At 32.8% G+C, this 25,939-nt stretch overlaps 3 protein-coding genes across 5 annotated transcripts; all 3 read right to left on the reverse strand.

The window, feature by feature from the left end:
- Nucleotides 1-1,555: 1,555 nt before the first annotated feature.
- Nucleotides 1,556-8,338, reverse strand: LOC118039246 (condensin complex subunit 2). The gene is made up of 13 exons (XM_035045936.2): nt 7,953-8,338; nt 7,755-7,856; nt 7,563-7,680; nt 7,292-7,362; nt 7,153-7,213; nt 6,856-7,056; nt 6,462-6,757; nt 6,196-6,340; nt 5,849-6,099; nt 5,721-5,751; nt 4,367-4,506; nt 4,033-4,143; nt 1,556-1,938 (listed from the first exon to the last, which is right to left on the reverse strand). The coding sequence occupies exons 1-13, from the start codon at nt 8,199-8,201 to the stop codon at nt 1,747-1,749; spliced, it is 1,968 nt and encodes a 655-aa protein (XP_034901827.1). The 5' UTR covers nt 8,202-8,338; the 3' UTR covers nt 1,556-1,746.
- A 2,949-nt stretch (nt 8,339-11,287) lies between these two features.
- On the reverse strand, nt 11,288-14,440 carry LOC118039113 (uncharacterized). Of its 3 annotated transcripts, none has more exons than XM_035045754.2 (5): nt 14,152-14,440; nt 13,891-14,047; nt 12,750-12,800; nt 12,510-12,602; nt 11,288-11,664 (listed from the first exon to the last, which is right to left on the reverse strand). In XM_035045754.2, exons 1-5 carry the CDS (start codon nt 14,328-14,330, stop codon nt 11,605-11,607), a joined length of 540 nt encoding a protein of 179 aa, XP_034901645.1. In that variant the 5' UTR covers nt 14,331-14,440; the 3' UTR covers nt 11,288-11,604. The 3 variants fall into 3 exon arrangements, with proteins under 3 accessions (XP_034901645.1, XP_073260276.1, XP_034901703.1); XM_073404175.1 differs by having other exon boundaries at nt 13,891-14,072; nt 14,152-14,292; XM_035045812.2 differs by having other exon boundaries at nt 13,891-14,055; nt 14,152-14,290.
- Nucleotides 14,441-15,168: 728 nt separating this feature from the next.
- Nucleotides 15,169-24,961, reverse strand: LOC118039037 (CSC1-like protein At3g21620). Its single transcript, XM_035045640.2, has 12 exons — nt 24,636-24,961; nt 23,692-24,047; nt 21,696-21,842; nt 21,044-21,179; nt 20,081-20,182; nt 19,123-19,242; nt 18,866-18,946; nt 18,073-18,413; nt 16,912-17,157; nt 16,245-16,569; nt 15,869-16,102; nt 15,169-15,747 (listed from the first exon to the last, which is right to left on the reverse strand). The coding sequence occupies exons 2-12, from the start codon at nt 24,003-24,005 to the stop codon at nt 15,487-15,489; spliced, it is 2,307 nt and encodes a 768-aa protein (XP_034901531.1). The 5' UTR covers nt 24,006-24,047; nt 24,636-24,961; the 3' UTR covers nt 15,169-15,486.
- Between the last annotated feature and the right edge of the window lie 978 nt (nt 24,962-25,939).

Genomic DNA, 25,939 nt, shown 5'->3' on the forward strand with positions numbered 1-25,939 from the left:
TACATCACCCAAAGTGCACGACGACTTCTACACGCTAATACATGTACAACACATGCCAGCAATTTTTCAAATTGAAAAAAATATTAATTAAATGCTAAATTATATTATCATCATCTATCAAACCAACAATAAACAAAATAATTGAAGCTAAAAGATCCTAGTACTCCTAATTCCAATTAATTAAATTTCTTGGATCCAAGAGCATATTTATAATTTCACTATGTATAACAAGAAAAAGACTTAGGCCTCATTTGTTTGCTAGAAAGTGGTTTTTTTATAAAGTGGAATCCTGAAAAGTGGATTATTTTTTGTTATTTAGTAGTGTCATGGAAAATAAGTTGGAAAATATTTTTCAATGTTTGGTTATGTCATGAAAAATGACGTGAAAAATAACTTATTAATGTTTTATTTTTTTCAAGTTTATTAAAATAATGAGGAACAAATCTTACAAATTAAAAGGTTGAATGAAAATGAAATTAAAAAAAAAATCTAATTTCATTAATTATCTCAAATAAAATAAATAGCAATTAAAATAATAGGAATCAAATCTAATAGATAAAAAAAATTAAAAGATGATGAAATTAAAATAATAATAATTAAAATATCATAAATTATTTCAAAAAAAATAATTAACAATCAAAAGAATAAGGATCAAATTTAATAGATAAAAAGTTTCAATTAAAAAAATAATAAGAGAAAAGCAAATAACAATCATGAAATAAGGACAAAAGTTAATATAAAATCCAAATTAAATCAAATTCTAAGGGATAAAATTGAAAAAAAAAAAGATTCAAAACAAAATATATATATCAATCAAAAGTTTGAAGATTAAATTTAATATTATCAGCAAATAATATGATATTTCTAAATTTTTCACAACTTCTGAAAAGTGTTTTATGCTCAAAATAAAAAGAAAATATTTTTTTGAAAACCAAGCCAAATTTTCCTTTAACTAAAAAGAGTTTTCCATTGATTATTTTTTTAATGGCAAACAAATACAAAAAAATTTGAAAAGTAATTTTTAAAAAACTATTTTATGTTGAAACAAACAGGGCCTTAAATACTCTTGATCAATAATTTAACTTTTTTTTTTAATAAAAAGATTTAATAGATATTTTATTGTTCATTCAAATATAGAAAAAACAAAAATACTTCTTATTTTAAGACATAATTTTCTTTTAGGACGGAAGTAAATGTGACTTCACAATGAATTGTTTATATGACTACAAGAAAATCACATTCCCTATTTTTTTTTTATCTGCACAGAAACTAATTTATTATAATTATTATGACGCCACCTCTACATTAAACTAACAACCTCTTGCAATATAATTGGGCACTAGACAACAAGGATTTTTAATAATTATATTATATATTTTAATATTGTGTTAGCGTGTTTTTTTAAAATATTTTTTTATCTAAAAAAACATTTAATTGATTTTTTTAGATATCTTTTTATGATTTTAAATTAAAAAATACTTTTAAAAAACACCTTACAACACAATACCAAACAAAATAGAATTCAAACTCTAATAGTTAAAAAATGCCTCATCAATGAAAAAAAAGACAGAATCCATAAATAAATGATAGGCAAGAACATTTCTGCTTGTGGGTGCGTTACAATACAAACAGGCTTCAAAGATGTACATTCTGGTAGAGGGCATGGCATGCACCGCCATTGACACAATTTTAATCACAAAATACAAAAAGAGGATATCTGATTGAAGCTCATACCAGTTCAATCCGTCATTGAGGAAAATGTATGCTGAGATCATTTAAGGTGGCACAACCACGGATGCTCAAACCATGTTCATTAGCCAAATGTAAGAGGCATATGAAACACAAATGAGGAGAAATCTCCTTTATAGTTGCAGCAGCTCTGCAATCACTAGGAAAACTAGCCAAGAGATCCCTGAAAGACACTGCCTCTTCTTGATCCTGCAGAGATATCGAAAGAAATCATTTCCATGAAGGTTACCAGCAACAACACCACAATTTAGAATCGACAAGCTAAAAGTCACCACAATATCATACAATGACAGGGGTAGATTGAAGGGCCATGAGATTAGAATGCTATTGACAAAATATTTATTTGACTAATACATGCTATGACCCGAAAATGTGTAAATTGCATAATCAACCCAGCTCTGTGGTCAGTTCCAAATTAGTTGGATCACTGACACAAATCTTCTTCATTTTAGGACAACTTTGTGTACAAGTTGTTAGGATAGTCAATCCTTTGTAAATACTTTAGTTAACTCATCTTTTTGCTACCTCTCTCCCCTTTTCTGATCCATAGGTTAAAATGATACATGACAAAATGATTCCAAATTAAAATCCCTCAATCAATCCTCAATCGAGTGCCACCCCCTCCTTAAGTGGCGAACGTTTTTATTTCTTGTATGATTATTGTATTTGATACATCTACCTTAGCATTCTTTACTTAGCTACCGTTACTTCAAATGAGGATGCTTGTCTAACCAAAGAGACGATGGAGGACGGCTACTTAAAGTATGCAGGCTTTATTACCAAAAAAAAACATGATTGCTGAGTCTTACACCTAGACTTGATTTGGATAAGTGAAATCAGTAATTTTTCCTTCTAAAAAAATCAATAAACTTGTTATTAGAGTTAATATGATTTTTTTTCATAAGTTTATTTATCATTATTAAATTAATTAGGAATAACTTGATTTTTTCATATTTTTACATAATAGTAAAATAGTCTTTAAAAATAAAATTTATTTTACTGGTGTCTAGATTTTTTTTTTTGTTATAATTAAATTTATGAGGAACAATTTAATATTTTAATATATATAAAATATTATTTAAAAAACAAAATTTATTAGCGTATGTATTGCACATATCATGTGAAATGTTTCCAAGCTATAGACAACGTGTGAAAGGACATTCAATGACTAAACAATGACTTTTATAGCATTATTTGAATCCTATCAACAGCCCTCTCTCCCTAAAGGGCATGGATGGCTTACAAACCTCTAATATAGCGCAAGCAGGTTTTTTCTTTTTCTTTTTCTTTTTTTTAATTTTCACAATAAACCCTCTAAAATTTCAAAACAACTTTTTATTTTTTTTCTTTAAAATTTTATTATTATTTTTTAATTACTATTTATATTATTTAAAAATATTTATAAACTTTTTTTTATTTTATTCTCCTTTAATTTCTTTATCTGATAGATTTGATTTTTTTTTATCTTATTTAAGATAATTTTTTAAATTAAACTTTTTATAATTTCATCCTTTAATTTTTTTTTAAAAATTCTTTTGATTACTATTTTTTTTACTTTCATAAATTTTTTAAATTGTTATTTTTTACTTAGCCTCGAACCCTTGCATTCTAGGATAATTTTCCATAACTGACTTTACTTTTTCCCAACATTAGTTCGATAGAACCACGTTCTCATTAAACAACATACGTCATGTGAACCATCTGGAATATATTTTTTAGTTCAGTTCACAACCAAAGAAAGAGAGAGGGCATGGATATCCCTGGCTGAGCTAACCTTCTTTATGCATACTTATAGAGAGTTTAATCAAGCTCTGAAGACTTGGACATCTTATTGAGGAATTTTTAATCTAAACACAAAAGGGTGACATCTCTTCTTTTTTTCCCCTATCATTTCAGAACTACATTTTCAGTTTTTTTTTTTTTTTATCTGAAGCCCTTTTTTTCTATACTTCGGTAAAATTAATGTTGGTGATGGCAATGAAAACTTCATATCCAGAAAGGGAAAAGCTGCTCTCTGCACGTTTTCTTCCCAAAAAAACTGAGCTAACTCAACTTTCAAGATCTTATGACTGCTTGTAAGGTTCAACTGACAAGTCTTTCATGGCAGGAAACAGCAGTGAACACTATAAAATAGTAGTAGCAATTCTATACAGTGGTTCCAGCTTCGCTGATTCAACCTTACGAAAACACACAAGTTACCTAGGATTGAGTCCTGCTACAGCTTCTACTTCAAAAAATCAAGACAAAAAAAAAGGAGAAAAAAAGGTGCAAGTATAAGCACACCTGGACAGGCATTTGGGGAGATTCTTGTATGTGGTGCCAAAGAGTTTCCTTTAGTGTCTGGACATCAACTTGCTTAGAAGCCTTGTCATAGTGTACTTCGATTTTATTTACCTGGATTGTTACATGTAGGAAACGAAAATAAGAACATGACTTGAATTTTTCCAGCATTTGACTAGCACTTGAAGTGGCATATTGACCATGTGCTAAATTTAAGCAGAAATTAGGATTTGGTGCAAGCTCATTGGCCTCCTTACTGTTTAATTTCAGTCTCGTAAATGATGTATGAAAACAAGTGCTAAATCAAACATACTCTAGAACGAGATTATAGACCAACCTGGCGAGGCTGGGAAACGAGTGTGTTGGGGTCTTCCACGTCACTATAGGCATCTCCATCATCAAATTGGCCAGCAAAGGCATTTTCACCATCCCATGATGGCAGTAGTCCGCAATCATCTGCCTGTTGCCTCGTTTCATCTAAAATATTGTATAACCAGAATTGGAAACTGTAGACATGCTTTATTGTGAATGCAGACAATTCATATGATAAATACAGACTGTTACATTATTTCATGGAGCTAAATGAAGTTTGCAAGGAATGAAACGATTGTTATCACAATAACATCTAATAATTAGTTGGAAGGAATGAGTGAAATTTTCGATTGCACCATACATTCTGATGAAATCTATAATGAGAGATTCCTCATACCATGTAGAAAATGGTATAAACAAGCATATCTCTGCTAGAAAGCAGCGAATGAAACCTTTCTGAAATATTAGAGGGATAATCTGAGCAAGATGAGTCGCTTTCAGTTGACGCTTGAGTTTATGTTCCATCTTACGTAACTGTTGCCTTCTAAAAGTTAGAAGCTTAGCCTTCACATTTTCAATACTTTCTCTCGTATGTTTTCCTCTTTATATCTAACTTTCAATAATAATCATACTAGCTCAGAAAAAGCAGAAAAGAGAATGATTCATGAGAGGAAAAATAGCATGATTCTTTTTTTATTCTTCTTTGATTTATTTTTTTTTAATGACAAATCAGAGCAGCAAAGAAGTGTTCCTCAACTCCGTGAACGGTGGCAGCAAGGCCCTCCACCGCTTATTATGCCTCATTGCATATTTAAGTATTCTACTCACTGCTTAATGTTCTAGTTTGGCCATGCCTTTTCTGCAAGTTAGATCGTTTTGGTTGCAATTAAACTTGATAGCTAAATACGGGGCTTTTCCTTTAAAAATAAGAGATGACTAGAAAACAGATACTTCCACGTGTCTTATTAATGAAGAAGCAGAACATGAATGCACTTTTCTAGTAATGAGGAACAAGAACAATTTCTACAATTTGAGATTTGATCAAATGGTTATTAAAATGACTGGTTCAAGTCAAAAGAAAAGAAAGGAATAATTCACACCAAACTTCCGAACCAAGATCCAATTATAATTATTAAGACAATTACAGCTATGAAACATTTAAGGAATGGATTAATTCAAACGACGTACAAATTCTTTAAAATATGCAGCGATGAGTACGAGATTTATTGCATTCAATTATAGTATTATGCAACTGACAAGGCAAGATATGCAGAAACTGTTGGACTTTCAAAGCAACAGGAAGAAAAATACGAATAAAATTATAGGAACTGCTGGATTATTCTAGAAAATTGTGTAGTATGTCTTGAAAAAATAATTACCTGAAAACTTTTTTCTTCTCTTCCCAAGGCACTGCAACCACAAGAAGTCTTTCATTAACAAAAAAAATATCTGAATAATGTTTCGATAGAATTAGCAAACAATCCCGAAGTTCCGTAATAAGCATTACCATTATATTAGGTAGAAGAAACAACTTAGCAAGATCCTCAGGCTGATAATGGCAATCTTCTGGCAGTGTTGTATTACACTGTGGTCTATTTGCAGGTAGAAGTAATGACTTCGCATTTTTGGGAGGAGCAAAGACATCAGGCATTTCTTCATCCAAGGCTTTTGTGAAATCAATATCAAGTTCTGCTTTCTTCTTGGTCTTTGGTCTCTTAGTTATTACTGGTGATCCTTCTTCTGTAGTAGAAGGATCCTCTGCACCCATAGAGCAGCTTCCAAATTACAATTCATGAAATGGACTAGTAGTGCAAAATGCTGATGATATCACATGCACTGGCACAAAAGTTTTACCTTTAACTTTCTGATACTTCCAATGATCAGGACCTGCCCAATCATTTCGTTTTGATGTAAATCCCAGACTCAAAAACAATGGCCAATCAACTTTGTCAAATCTGTCATCCGTATCTGGGTTATCGAACAAATGTGGCTCTCTTTCCTACAAGAATTGATCGCAACTTGTCAGCAACTTCTTTTTTTATTTTTTAAAGTAATGAACAGAAAAATCAAAGATAGAAATGTAATGGGAAAAAACAGTCCCGTTAGTGCATAGCTTAAACCTCATGATAACTTGGAAAAGTTGTATCTGCACCAATGGGGTCCTCATCAATCACACTTCTTTGGTCATCTTGATCTACATTCCAGGGTCCACAATTCTCATGTGTTTCACCATCGAACTCAACTTCATTATTACAAGTTCTATCATCTTCATGAAATTGGTCAGCGAATGTCTGGTGAGATGGAAAAATATTTAATGGCCTTTTGTTGTCTTCATCAAATTGATCGACTATAATCCCAAGAGTTGGTGAAATTTCATCCTTTGTCCGCATGTTCAGTACCATTTGTTCAATGTAATCTGGAAAGTAAATGAGAAACTGGCGCTCACTGACTCGAATAAGTATTTGAATGTTGAATGCAAGAAGAGAAAACAGCAACTAAAAGCAAACACCACACCTCTAGCGAAAGAAAGCTCAATCATATCAAGCCCTTCACGCTGATTTTCACATGATGTGCACTTCCCCGGTACTTCTTGTGAATCGAAAAGCACTCGACATCCACCATACACTCCAAGATTGTTCAATAAAAGACCCTTGGCTCCACCTTCATCGAATTGTGCAGATGTCTGATGATACAAAGGATCCACAGCAAATGCAACTGAAAAGAAAATGAAAAATCCCATTTCCAACATAAACAAAATTTTAATTCCCACACTAAAAACAGAGATATAACATTTCATGTGTGATCACTCACCATCAAACTTCTTTACATTAAGAGCTTCAAAAGACGGCTCCAATGTTGACAAAGGTGATATCTGCATAAAGTCTTCTGTAAGTTTCTACTTGTTCATCTAATCAATCAATATAAGTCTGTAAATCAGGAAGCTACCAACCTTTTTCTCAGTCTCTTTTTTCGAATGGCTTTCCTCGTGTCCATTGTCAGCATTAACACCATCCACAGTACCTTCATTCAAATAACACAACATCAATGAGATCAACAAACATAAAAAGATCATGAATTATGCAGCAACATTAATAACACAGCTTTTTCTAATTGTAATTCACAACCCAGTAACACTAAAATGTAGGAAACTAACATGTCTAATTTTGAATTCAAGTCATTAACTTGTTAGATGTGTAATGGAGTGGGTTAAGAAACCCAACCTGGTTCATCTTCAAGACCAGCTCTATTAATCCCACCAAGCACCTTATACGCCTCTGAATGCACAGAATCTACCCTTAATGAGTAGATTTTAACACCAGCTTCTAGGGTACAACTCGCCTGCACAGATTCCCAAATTCAATGCTATCAATTTTGCGTGAAAATAAAAAGGAAAAAGGAAACTGATGTTTTACCTTTTGGAAATTGGTCTCAGTATCACTTTCTTCTTCGACCTTGATGATCTCGGCGAGATGGTCAATCAAATTCAATTCCCATGTGTTCTTTTGATTTATTTTCTGCTCCAAAACACCAAAAATAAAACAATAATTACATTAAGAATCTCAATATTTTTTGAGGAACAGGTACGAAAGAAGAGGGGGAGAGAACCGGACATTCTCGCTGGCGAGTTTTATGCAATTATGAAAGAGATCGAGGATCTGCTGCTTGTCGAGGCAGGGATCTGGATCTTGAAGAGGCGGTGGTTGAGAGTTAGCGGCGATGATCTTGCGGCGGATAGCGGCGGCGCGTGCAGCACGTGCCTGAGCACGCTCGAGGTTGTCGTCGTTGGAGCCTAAGAAGAAAGGAGAAGTTGGGGATTGAATCCTGGGGAGTCTCTGCTTAGGGCTTAGAATTTCTCCCATTTTTTTTCCTTTTCCTTTCAAATTCAGCACTGACAGTTTGATTTTTTAAACAAAAACAGGGTGAAAATTTTAAGTTTGGGTTTTTCCCTCCAATTTAGTGTTTTGAATTGGGTTCGGTTCGAGGAGGGGAGGGCAAGGAAGCTACGGTGTCGTCAGTCTCGCGTGGTGAAAAGTTAGTTTTTTAAAGTATTTTTTATTTAAAATATATTAATATAATATTTTTTTATTTTTAATATTGATATATTAAAAAAATTTAATTTTTTTCAAAAAATATTTTTTCAGTACAGATACTAACATACTCAAAAATGATAAAAATTAATTTTAAATAAAAAAATACATAAATTTAAAATTGCATAAAACAACACAATTGTGAAACAAATAACTAATAAATAAGAAGAGGTAATGAAGGCAAACGAGTTACATAAATTCATTCAAATTACAGCAATACACACGAAAAATGGATTTCAAGTAAATCAAAACCAAGTTATGAAAGGAGAAAAGATCATTAAGACCAGAATTTTAAGAAAAAAAGAGAGAGAGAGAAATGGGAGGCTTTTGATTTTTAAAAATACAATGGTGTCAATTTTGTTTATTTTTCCTCTTTTTTTTTTCCTTCAATAATTTTTCTTTTAATTTGATCCTTCGGTATTATATTTATTAGGATTTGGGGTTGGTTATCTATTCAATTAAGGCTATTTTGATTTAAAAATAAATCATTGTCATCAAGCTAGTGCTTGATCTCACAAAAAAAATTAATTTTATTGTTGGAGAGAAAATTGAAACTGAGAGGACTAGAATTAAAACAAAGTAAAAAATGGGAGGCATTTAAAAAAAAAATACAAGTCAGTGCCTTTATGCCTTAAAATTGTCAAATTTTTCTTTGGTCCCTTTAGTTTTAACACGAAACTATTTTGTCTAAAACTTTATTTTACTTATATTTCAATAATTGGGTTTGAAGGAGCGAGAGAGTTGCCAAATTATGATGGAAAAAAAAAAAACGTTAATGAATAGCCTGTTTTTAGAGGTAAAACTAGCTATCCTTTGTGCTGGTATATTCAATTTAATAAGCAGAGTTTTATTTAGGTGTTTTGTTTTTCTTTTTATTTTGCAAATTCAAGCCTTGGGATTTTTTTTTTGTTCAGTTGATTTTTTATTTTTAAACCAATTAAATACTAATTTAAAACAACAAGGGGATTTACTGGAGGCCTTGCTAATTGAAAAATGAGTGAAGATGAGTTCTTTTAATATCAAAAGTTGACAACTTGACTTTTTTTATCATTTATGAAGGTCAAAATCTAGAGTAACAAGCGATTTATCTTATGCTGTAATTTTATTTAAAAAAAAAAGAGTTATATGTCCTTTAATAAATAAATAAGACCCATGTGTGCTTGCTTGGGTATATTTATAAAAGTCCAGGTGTATTGGGCTACCGTGGCCCACACACTAGACCTTTCACTTCCCTCATTTTTCTTTGTTTTTTTTTTAATTTTAATTTTGAACATTATGTTTTATTTTTTTCAATTCTATCATTCAATTTTTTTTTTTTTATCAAGGCTTTATAATTTATTTAAATTTTTCATTGTTTTGCTAAAAAAATCATATCAAGCCTTGAAATATATTTTTTTAAATTTTTTTCTTTATTATTTGGTTGATATTGAACAAGGTTTTATAAATTATTTTAGTTTTTCTAACAAAACAAATACATGTCAAGCCTCAAAAAAATTCTTTCTTTTTTTTTTAATTTTATCATTTGATTATTTTTATTGATTTTGAATAAAACTTTATACTTTATTTATGTTTTCCCTTTATCTTACAAGTGTATATATATCAAGCCTTGGCCAGCTAAGCTCGCTTGCCTGGCAATTTTTTTTTTTTCTTTGAATTTTTTTAGTTTCAACTTTTAACATTGGTTTTTTATTATTTAATTGTTGTTATTGTTGTTTTTATTATTCAATATTTTATTGGATTTGAATAAGGCTTTATAAGTTATTTAATTTGTTTTTTTTTTTTTATGTTTATATCGATCATTAGTAAGCTTTTTGATACTTGGTTGATGTTCAATTTTGCAAGTGTATTTTTTTTTAATCTTGTGATTAAATAAAAAAAATGATGATTTTAGGAAGAAAAAAAAAAACAATGAAATCCACAACCTAAGTCACAGGTTTGATGAATTAAATTGAGTTAATTGAGAATCAAGCTTCATAATATTTTTTGTTGTTATTTTTATGGGGTTATCACAGTGTCGAACATGTTCAACGTTAATTTGGTGCTTGATTTTGTGATCATTTATTTTTATTATCGGATAATTAAATAAAAAAAAGTTTTGAAAAAAAAGTTATTCAACCTAATAGATAAAGTTCATGATCCATATGCATGGTTTGATAGGTTAGCTTGAGTTAATTGAGAATTAGATTTTCTAATTTGTTTTAATTTGCATTCTATGAGGTTATTGTTATCCTAAGCAAATGTGTTGATGTTGGGTTGATAATCAATTTTGCAAGCGTCTATTTTTATTAGTATATAATTAAATAAAAAATATTATTAAACTAAGTGAAATTCATTGCCCAGGTTGTGAGTTTGGAGGATTAAGCTGCGAAACTTAAATTAATATAATATATAGACATCTAAATCTTTTTTTTTTAAAAAAAAACTAAAATTATATTTTTTATCGATTATTTAAATTACATTTGAACTCACTCAATCACTTTATCAATAACTTGTATAGTTTAATTTAAAACACAAGTTACTTAAAAAAGTAGATAAAAAAGTTTTAAGGTTGATTGAGGATACATTTTACAAATTATCTAGTAAGTTTAAAGATTATCTGGGATTTTTTTAGTATTAGCATTCTTTTTAAATTGAAACTTGATTTAGAGATAATGATCATGATTTTTTTTCCCTGCTTGAAACACGTTGAGCATCACTAAACAATTTATATTTTTTTAAACGTTGAAAATGCCCGGACAACGCATGTAGCACGACCTGCAACATGAATAACAATACATGATACATAAATACAAATCTCACTTGGCTGTAATTCATAACCTTTACCTCTATTTTACATAAAAAACATCAAGGGGGAAACATGACCATAAAAAAAATATCTAGTAAAAAGAGTAAAAAAATAAAATTTGAGTACAATAGAATGAGCACCTGGACATTATAGTTCAATTGCAAAGATGCCAGATACAATAGCTGCACTAAATTCATTCTGGAAGCATTGTTTATTCATGAATGTCGTTTTACATATATTACAGAATCAATAAAATTCCCAGTTTCCAGGCATCAATTGTACATCTGTTTTCCAACAATTTTGGAGCTATAATATACAACAGCTCTTCCACTCTTTACTGGAATTGCCGAATAAGGGCCTGTAGCCTGTAAATAATAAGTGATGGTTGTGCTAATCAGTATTTCTCATCAGGTAGCCTACAATGCATCCCAGGATAGCTCCGGCAACAACCTGTTCAAAGCAATAAGCTGGTTATTTGCACTTGAATGTCAATCTCAATACGTTTAACAAGCTTCTACCCAAACTAGCATGGAATAATTGTGAGATATGACAGAACATCCTCCCATTTTCCTTGCACCCCACTTGGAAGGATTTGGAAAGTATACATAATCTAGCAAGGAATCATGAAAAAATAAAATTCAAATATTATTAATTGACTTGCTGTGATGATTTCTAAAATCTCATCCTTCCGCTTAAAAATTGTTCTCCACAAAATTGTTTTCAAATTTCAAGAACATAAAAACTCTTCCCTCAGCAGTCACTGAATATGCCAAAACTTGGCTACATCTTTATCATAAAAGCCTTCCAATAACAAACTTTGTTTTATGGCCAGTTCTATCAACCTGTGCCTTTTGGAAGCAGGGAAAATGCTATTTAACCACCTTTCTATAGAGATTTTGTTTGCATAATCAACGTGTACGACTATCACTTCTTTGCTTAAGTCTCCATGTCTCATTTCTCCTTTTTTTTTTTTTTTTTTTCTCTATCCCTGTATTTATTGTTTCCAATCTTGCTATCATAAGCCATTTAGTATTCTTTTTTATTTTTCACACAGATGTTTCCAATTTACAATGTCAAGGTACTTTGTCTACAGCGTGAGTAAAGAAGTGTGATTATAAGGCTTGCGGCAGCCAGTAAACAATAACTAGCATCTCATCTGGATGCTTATCATTTGACAGTAAATCGAGAACTTTTGAAATGCAGAATACACAAACTCTAATAAGAAAAAAAAAAATACAAGCAGAAAACAGAGAACTTGTTTTTTGAAGCAAAATGCAGTATATAATGCAATAAACCTGAAGGGGAGTATGTCCAAGTAATTCGCGCAGAGGTCTAGAACTGGATAACGGGTGTTCTGGAGGAAACTCACAGACTATTTGATTCAGCAACTGTAACAGGCACACAAAAAAACAATCATGTAAAGCAATAGAAACAAAAAGACACCTATGGATGTGCCAAATGCACTTGCAAGTTGCAATATTAGAAGCAAACAAAAAACGCAACCTAGATTTGCCAAATGTGTCAAGATGACTTACTTCAGCTTGCCGACCAGCATGAAGTCTGACCCCTGAAGCATCATACATCACCTGCGAAAATATAAAAGCCAATCATGCCAACCTAAATGGCACTACAACCCTATGAATTTTATAGCACGTAACAATATAACTGGATGAATCAAACTTCATGATTAATGAGGGATTAACACTAAACAGAAAACATAAATGGCATTACAACCCTATGAATTTTATAGCTAGTATCAAATCATCCAGATCAAAAGCAGGATAAATCAGGTTAGATTATAAACTTGACAACACTTGCTGCATCCCAGCTAAACCAGCTTTTAAGGCTGCCCTGTAACAATCCATTAAAACCTAGATATTGGAATGGGAAATTATATACGAAATTGTGCTAAATGTTTTGGTCTAAAGCATATTGGGATTGCAGCAAAACTTTCTTTTTTGAGAGAACTGAGAAGGGAAATCAACAAATATCTTCACTTGCAGAGTTAGCAATGCTTAGGTTCAATGAAATTTCCACCGCTCCAATCAATTATTCTAGGATCCTCCACTGCATCATTTCAATTGCAGATTAGGCACATTTGAATATCCGAGACTACTTATATCATTTTCATTCCTTTGGTTCAAACAAGGAAACATACTAATCTAACCTTAAATTTTACATCAAAGGAGACTCCAGGTCAAGACATGAAATTTGAACCAAGTAATTCCTCAAACAATATGCCAGGATTTTTCCCCTCCCTTTTGGTTGGAAGCTAGTGAAGTGAGTCATCATGGCAGTCACAAAAAATGTAAAAATGCATTTTTTTTCATTGTCAAAAAATGCACATCAAGCATGAAGGAAAAGTACGAATTCTTCCCTTACCACTAAAATTTCCTTAAAAGAAGAACTTCATAAACCTCCAAAAACAAAAACAAAACTGAGATTGCTTAATTAAAATTTTACTAAAGCTTCAAAGTAGCCCACCAAGTAATTCCAATTCAAATCAATACAATAAGGGGAAAAAAATTTATAAAACTAATCAAGTTGTGAAGAAAGTTGGAAGCCAATGTTAGCGAACATTATCAAAAACAGCAAAGAGTCAGGCCACACCACCAGAGTGGGAATATGTAAGATATAAGCAAGCAAACACCACAAGAGAAAAAGGGGGCGTCTTACAACACAGGCCAAGACAACAACAATGGCAAAAACAGGCGATCCCGTCCCTTCTTGCAAACCTACAGCCACAGCTAGAGCTGTAACGGTTGCAGAGTGTGAAGAAGGCATTCCACCAGAGTCAAGCATTCTTTTAGAATCCCATCTCTTTTCTTTATACCTGAGCATCTAGGACAAGAAATAATCTACATTTAAACTCAATAAATTAATTACACAGAAGGCCAATATTCAAATCAGATGAAAATGGGATGGGAAGGGAAGGACCAGGTGGTGAAGATCTTGAGGAACTGAGCGAGAGAACAGGCGAGCAAGGCAGAGAGGAGAGGAAGGTTGTATGGTATAAGAGGCGCGGGTGATGATGATGAAGAAGAAGAGGACGATGCGGTGATGGTTCGAGGCCCAATTCTTGATGATACCAAATCCCCAGCTGCTGCTGCCTCCATTGTTTCTCTCAATCTCTTGACCTAGGGAGGGAGGGAAATGAGGAGGAAAGAATGAAAGGAGGTTGTTGAGGTAGGAAATGGGACCATTTCTATCTGATTAATTTGGTGGCATGCCAGCCTGCCAGATCTCCTTGTTATTTAATTAATAAAATTATAATCGGTTGTTTTTTAAATTAATATTGAATTAAAAGTTGTTGCATAATAACAATTTTTATTAATAATATATTTTTATCTTCTTTCGAACAAAAAATAGTGATATTTAAATGTATTTTTGAAGTGTAATAAGATAGATAGTTAAATATGTTATGTTTTTGAAGCGTCACAGTTTAACATGCAACTTAATTTTTAATTTTCCCACTTAATTGGTAACTAATTGATCTAATTGTATAAACTAATTGTTGTTTTACATACAAAAAAATTTATGAATTTTTTTAAATATATTTTATAAGTTAAAATATATATTTTTATTCCAGACTCGAAAATACATTTTAAATTAAAATTTTAAAAATATTTTATTCACATAATAACTATCTTTTATTTTCTAGTGTCAACCAATTCACCGGTTTAATGGACTATTATAAATTAATAAATTAATTTATTTTAATTTTAATTAATATCATAGTTTTGAAATATAATATTTAATTTGTGTTGTCTGTTTAAATAACTATTACAAACTATTCAATTAATTTTTTTTGAATTTAATTAATGTAACATTTAAAAAATAAAATATTTAATTAAATATCATTATTCATAACCAAAATTTTCAAAAGTAAATCATTTTTAATAACAAAAAAAAATTTAATTTTTTTAAAATATAATTTACATTGCGTCCAAACAGCTGGTAAGAATGAGTAGAATACTTGAATCTGAGTTTATGAAATTAATTAATTAACAAGGTATTCTTTACCTTGAGAATAATTAATATATATATTGAAAAAAAAAAAAAACCAAATTTACGACGGCAATTGCATAAACAAATTATTCCGCTAACCTAAGACATGAGTTTGTTCCTATTTCCGTGTTGTGTTCTTTTGCACAGCTCGCTATCTCTTTTCGTAGTCTATCCTATGTACAACCTCTGTGCTGAAGAAATATCAACCAGATTAATCTCCCAAGGACTCGCATTTACACACAAGTTAATGTCGCATAAACAGTTTCAGAGAAGAGGATAATCCTGAGCTTCACGCTGGGAGGATGAAACTGAACCACTATGTTTACTTGGCAATGGTGTGTTCCTTCGAGACTGGCGCTTTGTTGGGACCAGATCAGGTTCCTTCTCAAACTCTCCGGGTGCTTCATCACCGTCGCTACCATCTTCGCCTTTAAAAACTGGGTGGCTGTAAGCATTTTGAAGGAAGCTTTTCAGGTTCAGGTTTGGCTCTCTGGCACGTTCCAACGTATCTTTCATCATTGCTTCCTGCAAAACAATGGAAATGACAGAAAAGGAGGTGATGAAATTATTCAAGAAAGTTTTTGAGATTTTACACAGCAGAAACTGCGTGTACTCTGTCTCAAGAAATACGCACAATTTAACATACCTGCAATGGATATCTAACAAAAGCAGGTTCATATCGACCCTTGCAGAACAAATGGAACCATATTGTCAATATTGGGAGTGTAACGAGCAACGGTGTGGACTGAGCAGCTTCTTTTGTGCTCAGCAATCCCATTAGCAGCAGTTGTGAGACAATTACTGCAACTATGATGCGTCCATGAACATCAGGCCAGAACGCCGCGGCACTCTCATACTCCTGATTGTAAACATTTATAATCTACAAGTTCATGCAGCAATCTATTTTCAGTGAGGATTCACAATCCAATAATGTTTTAGTGCTTGTAATGCGAACTGCATATACGTTACACATGTATAATTGTAGTTTGAGTGACAGTTCTGGATGTGATTCAAATTTTTACCTGATGACGATATACAACATATGCGAGGGCAAAGAATACAATTATGAAAGGGAGTAAGATAGGCGACACCACTGCATAGACGAGGCCAAGTAGGAAATAAAGTTGTATTTGTGGTTCCCCTGTGTTGAAACCAAGAGTTCCTGGATCCATCGCCTCTTCCTTATCCTTTTCAGTCTTCACCAAGAAAAAGCTTTTCAGGTGATAGATTATCAAGGGTTTCAATCTTAAGATCTCCCCAGCGACTCCAGCCCACCCATCAACCATTATGTAAGTTATGAAGAAAGTTGCCTTCATAGGAATCGAAACTCCAACTGTCTTTGGTATTCTGCAAAAATTCGCTTAAGGTGTCAAATAAAAATAAAACTCGTAAGTAATTATGAACTAATTGAATAGCAAGAAATGTAATTCATTCCTAAATACTGCACCTTGAAGCAAAATTTTAAGATTATTAGACTTGGAGCATCCTACTCACCACATACCCTTCGGAAGGTTTAATTTCTACTTAAACAATCAAACACAAAAGCATACAGCAGAATCATAATTCAATTAAAATGCAAAATGAATCAAGATTTACATGTGATGTTTAGTTTCTCTAGCAGCTAATGGACAAAGCATACAAGTACATGTCCGGTGAGTTGGAAGCGTAGAACATATGAGAAGAACTTACTGAGTTGCAGACTGGTGGATAAAATTATCCAGTTGTTGAAATGCAGTTCCGGTGATTATGCTTCCAAGAAACACATTAATGAATTGGAAGATATAATATCTAGCTGCAGATCTCCTCTCTAAGCCTGATATACTAATGAATCCCTCGAATTTAGACATTATCATCAATATTGAGGGTAGAAAAATAAGAAATATCTTCAAAGCTATTCCAGGAAGGAAACCTTGAATGAATGACTTAATCACTTTCCTGCATGAAAAACAAGAGGTTGCCATATTTCAGGGGATAATTGCATTAAAGCAACGGAAAACAAAGCACAAATTTGGTAAAGGATTGAAATGATATTCTATGTTTTCTCCCCATATATTTTACTTTATTGAATGAATCATTCTACAACACACCCAAACATATTTTACTTTATTGAATGAATCATTCTACAACACACCCAAACCTTTGATGATTCAACTCTAATAAATTGACTCGCATCCATAGAAAAAGAAAACATCCAAGACAGGTTGGAAAAAAAAAACCAATAACATTTTTTGAAGAAAGCTAAATATCATTCTGCAACATGTTTCCATCTTTTCATCCCCATCCTAGAATCCACCATAATGTCATTTCCTGTTATCTACTAGAAATTGGCATAAGATGGCATTACAGCTTTCCGATGCCCAAAAACAGAACTTAGATTATTTCTTTCAAAAAAGTATGAGCTAAGCCAAAGAAGTTGGCACAACTGATCTCCATTCCTACATGTCAAATATACCTTTTCTGCCTTTATCTTAACCTAAAATTTGGCCTAGAGGTTAGTGTTTTACCAGAAGGATTAGAACTGTTGTTTTGATTTAATTGCACAATAAAAAAAATACAAGTCAGTAGCTTGCTGCCAGGTTAAGTCTATAAGGAGTGAAGCAAATTTTCATGAAAATAAAAGGCACAATTTTCTCAAAATAAAGTTTAAGGAGCTTCCGAGATGATATGAAGCAAGAAGGTGAGGAAGAAAGACAGCTATACTGATATAATATCATAACTTTGTCCAATCATGTAGATTACAAGCATTTAATATGATATAATTAAATGATATGCAGTTGTGAACCAAACAAATGACGAGCACAGCTATTTTTCCTAAGAATATAAGGTCACACTTGAGAAAAAGATACTCACATTTCAATTATAGGTTTCAGGAATGGGAGTGCTTTCTCAATTCCTTCAATGTTCGCAAGGGACTGTACAAATGCAATGGGAATCATGAAAAAGAAGGCGAGGAAGAAAAACGCAACAGCAATAACAAGCCTTCTTAGTGTGAGCGAAACAAATGGAATTGCGAGGTTATCCCAATATACATCACGGGGTTCTGGAGCCCACCCAGTCAACCATATAGTTGGATTTCTGGATTGTTGTGTTTGTGCACAAACAGCGGCTCCCCATCGAGTTTTGAAGGAAACAAATGCTGCTGGCATGATTGACTTGGGATTGTTAACAATCTTGTCTCTCTCCAAGGAGATCTAGCAATTGTTAATTTCAAAAGAAAATATGGTTAATTGAAAGCATAGAGATGACTACCTCAACAAAATTCATAATAAAAACATTAGTTAATTGTTAGATGTTTACAAAACTTTACAGGCTATTTAAATTCATGTATACAATTAAGTGACCAGAGCTTCATTCACAATGCAAAAATCTCAGAGCTAGAACATTCTCTGTGCTATGGTGTCAATGCTTCAACAAAGTCAGACCTTCAACAAATAATGACTGAACTAGAACAAACAATTGATTAAAAACAATAAGAGCTTCACAAATAAGACGAAAACAAGACCTAAAAAGGCCTAACTTTACTTTGAATGATGATAAATGTCAGTGAACAGATATGAAGTTAGAGCACAAATATTTCACGCTGCAAGAAAGTAAAACAATACACTCAAAAATGCAAAACATATAATTTAAAAGTACCACTTACTTCTCTTGATAGTCTCTCAATCTCAGATGTGTAGTGATCAATTGCATCCACCCTATTCCCCCAAAGGCCAAGGAAACCAGTCTGCTCAATGAAAAATAAATTAGCACTACATGTTAGTGATTAAAATCTGAATAACATTTTCTCGTAAATTGTCGTGTAAATTGAGTGTAGGAACACTACATCTGGAAGGGAGGGAGGGAGGGAGAGAAAATAAAAGATAACGGTGACTTCAATAGGACACCATTAGCAATGAATACCTTGAGAGAAGGCTTTCTGGATTGGTTTCTTGAATATTTGATTTGATAGTAGTCAAGCCAATTCTTCATCTTTTTCTTCTTGTTGACTAAGTTAGAAAGTTCATTAGCATTGTAGACAACCTGCATGCAAATGTTTAAGCCAAGGGAAAAGAATCATAACATGATTCACCTACTCAAACCAGTTGTTTTGGGCCAAATAGGTTAACAAGATATAAACAAGATGAACTTTTCAGTTAGATGATGTGCATAAGCTTGATGGTATAAAACTAGAAAAGCAATGCAGAATTTTCTTCCAAAGAATGGCTGTTGTAGTTCATAGACAGTACAATTGAAAAGTAAATGGTCAAACTAGAATTTTGAGCGAATATAAGACAAGCTTGTTGGAGAAAGGAACTGGATCCATTCTGTGGCATCAAAATCTACATCACCTACTTAGGGAACCCTCCCGCCTCTCTTTTTTCTTTCTTACCCTGGCAAATCTTTTGAAGTTTAAACTCCAATGAAAGAAAAAATGAAGATATTGTGACTTTACTCTCCCGGTCCCACTTCAGACACTCTAGGATCTTTTTCTGTATCTGCCCCTACAAATCAAGAGATAGATATGCACAGATTGCACTTGTCAGATTCAGGAGTGTTCCAAGTGACAAAGGAGTTTGAAGGCCAGGTGAAGCTATTACATGAAAACTTTTCTCCCTTATATCATCACATATAAGATCTTTTTTTCTGAACCACGTCACATACAAGTTCTCATTCTGAGATCTGAGTGATTATTATGAAATTGTGGATCAACTAATGTCACAGTCATATTATGGAATCAAATAACTAGTCTTATAACAACAAAAAGCACTTAATCACTCTTCATCTCTCCGTGTCTCTCTTTGGGTGGGTGTGCGTGCATGTGTGCTGGTGGGTGTATTTATGTATTGTTGGTATATGTACTTGTCGCATAGGATCAAACCTGATGGGTGAGATAATCGCTAGGATGGTTAACCAGGAAAAAATGTTCCACGAGTTCACTAACTGATTCATCAGGATCTGGTGGCACATTTCTAACCAGTACCTACACCAAAAATACATTACTTCATAAACGAGGAGCTGGAAGAAAAGAGTTACTAAGAGTGCCCAAAGGAGATCATTTTCAAAGTATTCCAACTTATAGGAATGACCTGGTTATATAAATATATGCTACAGAACTTCAACTTGATTACAATCAAAAGCTGCAGAGGATGCAATCTGTTCAGGTGTTTAGATGCAGTTCTAAACTATCATTCTACTAAGAAATAAAAGTCAAGATTCTAATATGCACAAAAACATATAGGATATGATTGCTTCCGAATTCTGACAACCGACCTAAAAGAGAGTAACCATTGGCCCTCATAAGAAAATTACTATTAAAGGAAAAGGAACTTTCAGTTGAAAGAGCACTCTAAAAACAAGTTGGCAAAGACTAAATCCAATAAAGCTCACCAAGTTGTAGTGGAATTAAACTAAGAACAAACTATAGGAACCAAGATGAAAAACCTGAACTTTGAGAACCAAAAATGAAGATAACCATAATATTTGCTAACAACACTTTCTCTCTCTCTCTTTTTATCATGTCCCCCCATTCTGAAAGAAGTTAGCATAAAAAGAAGGCAGGTGGATCCACAAATGAGACTTTCACATGCAACTGGACTCATGCTACCAGGCATAACCGAATCAAAACAATTTGAGCATTTCAGATATTTTGAACGCTAATATTTTCTATTGGGAAGAATACATCCATGAGTCAATTAAAGCATGGCTGGCTGTGTGCATCTAACACCTCATTGGTTCTAAACATATTCCCTGTCCTATATATTTAATTGATGATAAACATCCAACCTTCTTTCCATGCCATCTTTTTAATTAATGTCATAGTGCTTTATAGAGTTGCTCTTACTGTAAATTGATCAGGACGTCGTTTCTCTGATGCAAGAAAATGCAACCTCATTTTAGCCACTGTCTCATACTCTGTTTTTAGCACATAGCATGTCCAGAAGGTAAAAGCATAAGCCATCACCATATGGGTCCAGAATCTGCAACCAAAAATTCAAGTTGACTGAAAAGTTCAAACCTACTCTGCCAACAAGAAATTCTATTGAAGGAAAAAATATTAAATTTCAATTTTGATATAAAAAACTTGATAGTTCATTAGATCAATTTCTTTCTTAGTCACCAGGCTCCGCACACCAAAGGCTGCAGATTATTCCCCCAACTAACAAAGAGTTTTTGCCGGAATTGCCACATATGAAATTGAGCACAATTTTACAAAGAAATAGCCCACTTCTTTCTTGAGAAGAGATGCAAATATGCTCAATATCATTTGATTGAATAGTTGACCCAACTCCTTGTTGTTTGAAGAAACCCTCCACTTTAATTGGTATTTTTTTCATAAAAAAGCAAACATAAGATAACAAATTCAGTCTTTCAATGGTTTAAGAATTACTCAACATAGTTCATAGTTCACTACACTAATTTCTTTTTTTAGAAAAAAAAAAAAAGTTGATATAAAGCAGAAAGATAACAAAACAAAGGTAATAAGTCTTGTATACCTGCATGATCCTGTGGGTATATTTGATATAGAGAGCTTATCCAAATCACTGTAAGTTAAATTAGAATGCTCCAAAGTGTTATTTGTCCAATTAACTGGCACTGAGATAGTGAAGGCCAGGAATGCAATAGGAACAAAAATTTTAAGCCTGCACTTAAGAGGAAAAAAGAAAAAAAAAGAAACGAGTCTATGAGTATAAAGGTTATAAGTCAATATTATGCTCAGAATAACATTCAAATGACGGAACACATGCTCCCAATGCAAAATCCTATTGTGTATAGGAAAAGGACAAATCCATTCCACGGACAAGAATTGAATTGATGAATGTGCAAAGGATAAAATTTTCCAAAATGCTCAGAATAACATTATCCCAACTATTTAAAGGAGATATATACTTAGTGGTCGAAACCTCAACTTTTTTAAAGGAATACGATCAATTGAATGCAGGAGAGGGCTCGGTGTACAGGTTCGGCTTACGTAAGGCAGAGAGGAGCCCAATTCATTGTTAGCGGTGTAAATTTCAACAAACTTCCCTAAACTGTTCCACTTTTATCTATCCATTATAACAGAAGGGTAAATCGCAAATCTCAAATTCTTTCTCTTCAATGAGTTAAATGGAAAAACATTTTTGCACATCCCAAAAAGAAAGGGTGGACTAACAATTTGTGACTGGGGGCAGAATAAACCTACCAAAACTCCTAAGAGCGTGCTGGCTTTGACTGATGAACAGTGACAATAAGTTTGTGCATATTTTCAAGGTTAGGTGAAGAGGCAGGGGAGAAAAATTTAAGACATCAAAATACCAGCTTCAATTGCAATTACACCACATATCCATCTATTTACTATATTTTTATCCACATTAATCTATTTATAAATTGCTCTTGATACCGAGTATAAATCAGTTAGGTGTAGCGTTATGGTGACAGAAGATTTCAAGGTTTGGTCAGGAGAAAGAAGACAGTTGAGACATCAAGAATACCAAAATGACAATCAGGTTTCTTTCACATCTGCACCAGATATCCTAGCTATTTGAGTTTTTTGCCAATGTCGATCTGTTGATAAATTACTTGTGTTTTTCCATGATACAACTGTGCTTGTATAAGGTACTCTCAATGCCAGCCACTACCAAAAATTGACAATGTGATGGAAAACCTCACTACCACTTTCAGAAATAAAGAACAAAAGATGTTATTCTGAGTTCCATCAATTTGCACAAGGCAAGGCCAATCACTTAATTAGTCAATACACAACTAATATGCACATTATTTCCACAAAACAACATGAACTAGAAATACATCACTTATACAAGTATTATCTAAGCCCATATCACAACAAAAGTGAGGATGATACTGTTCATATGTAGATATTGACAGACTTTCTGGGAATGCAATAAATAATTTCAATGGCTAGACAGAGGTTGGCTTTAGATAAAGCAGGAAATCAACTTGAAATAGGGGAACCGTTATGTGGGAAAATGAGCAACAGCTTGCTCCAATGTTGTGTGCTTGCTAAGCACAGCTAACAATTTAAACTGATTTTGTAAAAATATGGGATATCTAAAACAAGCAGAAAAATGTTTACCGACTCAGATGACATTTTGGATCAGCAGTTAATTTTACAGTACATTCTCAGTTCTTCAATCCTACTCCATTTGCAGCAATCATGTCTTACACCAAAATTTAGAAAAAAATGAAAAGAAAAGAAAAAAAAAGAAACTACACGCAATTGAACGCCTAATGAATGCCTCCTATGAATACTTCAAATAACTCAGATCATCTACTTAAGAACCAACCTGTGTCTACTTTATATTAGCAGTGGAGCAAACTAAACATCGGAGACATCAAATTTGCAAACAGTCAGGACATAGATCTCTAACTACCAGTTTTTTGTTCGCCTAGAATATAACAAGAAAATTAAAAAAAACGGTTGAGTTTACTATCAAACTAAAGCATCTCGAATCACACAAAGCATAACGAAAAATAAGAGAACCACCATACCCTGTCAGGTAAATCCTCAAGTACACTGCAGAGTCCAATCCAGCATGGTCAATTAGCTCAGGCTCCGGCATTTGCAATGCTGCGGGCATCCAGTTGAGAAACCTCACATATGACCTGAAGTCCAAATTGACAAACTTGCCTACAAACGCACCAGTGCCCAATGGACTGCTCCTTAAACCCTTGATATACCATTTGGGGAAGTAAACCCTATCATTTACCGGCTGAATCCGAAGAATCGCAAATACAATAAAGAAAGCAAATGCAGTGAGTATATTAATAGCTGCTGCTACTCCTATATCACTTATTGTCGCCATATCCTGTTCACTTCACTTGAAAGAAACAATAACTTATCCTCCCTGCAACAAAGAGATTGGCCTTAAAATACCATAAACCGGCTAGTAGGATCAAACATTAAAAGGACAACCCTTTTAGCGTTCAAAATCATTGCAGCAAGACAAACAAAATCGCAAATGGATTGCCATGAAAAGGGGTGGGGCTAGCTTTTCAGTCACATGAGAATGCCAATCAAACTACCGGCATTTATCTGGAGTGTCAAAATCAAGGGGCTCACAAAATCTTAAATTCTCAAAAAAATTCCATCACTGTAACACATAAATGAACACTAAAACTGATTAGTCAAAAACATTGCTTCTTTCATCCCTATTTTCTCAGAAACCAAACACACCCCTGAAAAAAGAAGGAAAAAAATATATATATTACACTGCAATACTGAACTTACCAGCAACGTAACTAAGAGAAATTCTATTCCAACTCATCAGAAACCAAACCAAAAGGAAGTTTCCCTTCCTTAATCAAACACATTATCTCGATGTTTTTACTTGCTCAATACTTTCCTCCACCAGTTAATTACTCAGCAAACAAACAACTAACGGCTTCGTACAAACATAATTAAGTTTGAAAAGATCCAAAAAACTTGGTGTTACCTTTGAAGCGAGAAGACGACAGCGTTTAAGAGCGCAATGCCAGAGAAACAGAAGAAAGAAACGCACGTAACAGAAAAGAAGACAAAAAGAAAACGAATAAGTACGTATTAGCGGCTTCTCTCTAACAATTTCTTGAGGTATATCTCCGATGTCTAATTTATTTCATCCTCAAAGCTAAAGTGAGAGTAAGTAAGATTCTTCGAACTATTATAATTATTATCTGCGCTTCCTTTTTCTTCTTCTCCGTCTCTTTTAGTTTTTTGAGAAAAATATGTAAGAGACGCAAACAGTGGGAGTGGTGTGTGTGTGAGAGAGAGAGAGAGAGAGCATAAAAAAGAAAAGAAAAGTGAGGAGGTGTCTCGTATAAAACGCTCTTTGACGTTACCAAATGTGTCGTTTAGGGTAACCTTTTAATATTTCTTATTTAAGGAAGAATTGATGAATGGGACAGGTAGTGGCGTGGCACGCTGTTAGCATTTTGGTATTAATCATTGTTTTTCAATTAATTTTTTTATATAAATTTACTAATAATTTTTTTTGTTTTTTTAAATTTATTAAATTTACTTTGTAATTTAATAAACATTCAGGAGGTAAAGTAATTTTTTAGAGAGAGAGAAGGGTCAATAAAGTTTGCAGGTCGGTTTATTATGCATGTGGTTGGCATGTGGTTGGCATGGATCACTAACGGCTAGTCGGCTACACCTCCTTAACAATGTCATTCCCTAGGGTCTAACTTTGTTGACTATTTTCCTTCGTTGACTATTTTTTCCGAGTTAATTGCTAGACAGGGGCGACGCCGCTGCCGGAATGAAATTTTTTTAACATAAAATAATATTTTTTAAAAATAAAAATTTTATAATTTATTAAAGAATGCCATTAAAATTTATTAATTGCGAACCACAAACGTCAGTCATAATTCAAAGGAGATTAATGTGGAGCCTTTGATTGCATATATAGCTCCTCTTGGTAAGATGGATTCTTCACTAGAAAATAACGCCTCAAGAAATTGTATGGTTTTTGGTTCTCAGCAAATTGATTAAAAAAAAAAAACCCGTAAAAAATTAAAAAAATATTAATTTAAAAAAAAATAAAAAAATAATAAATAATTTTTTAAAAAAGTATTTTTAAAATATAAAAACCAACTGATATAATTTGTCGGCAGCTGCATTGTTTATCAACAAGAGTCAAAAGATAAATAAGTTTTTTTATATATATTCTTGTACAATAATTATTGTGTTCACACCATACGATTTTTTATTATTTATAAAATGCCCCCACCACTACTGTGTTAAGGTCAAAAGTTA

The sequence above is a fragment of the Populus alba genome, chromosome 14 (genome assembly GCF_005239225.2).
Source record: "Populus alba chromosome 14, ASM523922v2, whole genome shotgun sequence".
NCBI classification, from domain to species: Eukaryota; Viridiplantae; Streptophyta; class Magnoliopsida; order Malpighiales; family Salicaceae; genus Populus; species Populus alba.

Excerpts from the sequence above, each read along its gene's own strand:
- LOC118039246 (XM_035045936.2), bottom strand. The coding sequence starts at position 8,201 with ATGGGAGAAATTCTAAGCCCTAAGCAGAGACTCCCCAGGATTCAATCC. Across the intron at positions 6,758-6,855 it reads TGAGCTTTCTTTCGCTAGAG|ATTACATTGAACAAATGGTA; the intron begins GTGTGGTGTTTG and ends TTTACTTTCCAG. Across the intron at positions 4,144-4,366 it reads TCGTTTCCCAGCCTCGCCAG|GTAAATAAAATCGAAGTACA; the intron begins GTTGGTCTATAA and ends GTAACAATCCAG.
- LOC118039113 (XM_035045754.2), bottom strand. The coding sequence starts at position 14,330 with ATGGAGGCAGCAGCAGCTGGGGATTTGGTATCATCAAGAATTGGGCCT. Across the intron at positions 14,048-14,151 it reads CTCAAGATCTTCACCACCTG|GTATAAAGAAAAGAGATGGG; the intron begins GTCCTTCCCTTC and ends CTAGATGCTCAG. Across the intron at positions 12,603-12,749 it reads ATGCTGGTCGGCAAGCTGAA|TTGCTGAATCAAATAGTCTG; the intron begins GTAAGTCATCTT and ends TGCCTGTTACAG.
- LOC118039037 (XM_035045640.2), bottom strand. The coding sequence starts at position 24,005 with ATGGCGACAATAAGTGATATAGGAGTAGCAGCAGCTATTAATATACTC. Across the intron at positions 18,947-19,122 it reads CCAGAAAGCCTTCTCTCAAG|ACTGGTTTCCTTGGCCTTTG; the intron begins GTATTCATTGCT and ends TTCATTGAGCAG. Across the intron at positions 16,570-16,911 it reads ATCCACCAGTCTGCAACTCA|AATACCAAAGACAGTTGGAG; the intron begins GTAAGTTCTTCT and ends GAATTTTTGCAG.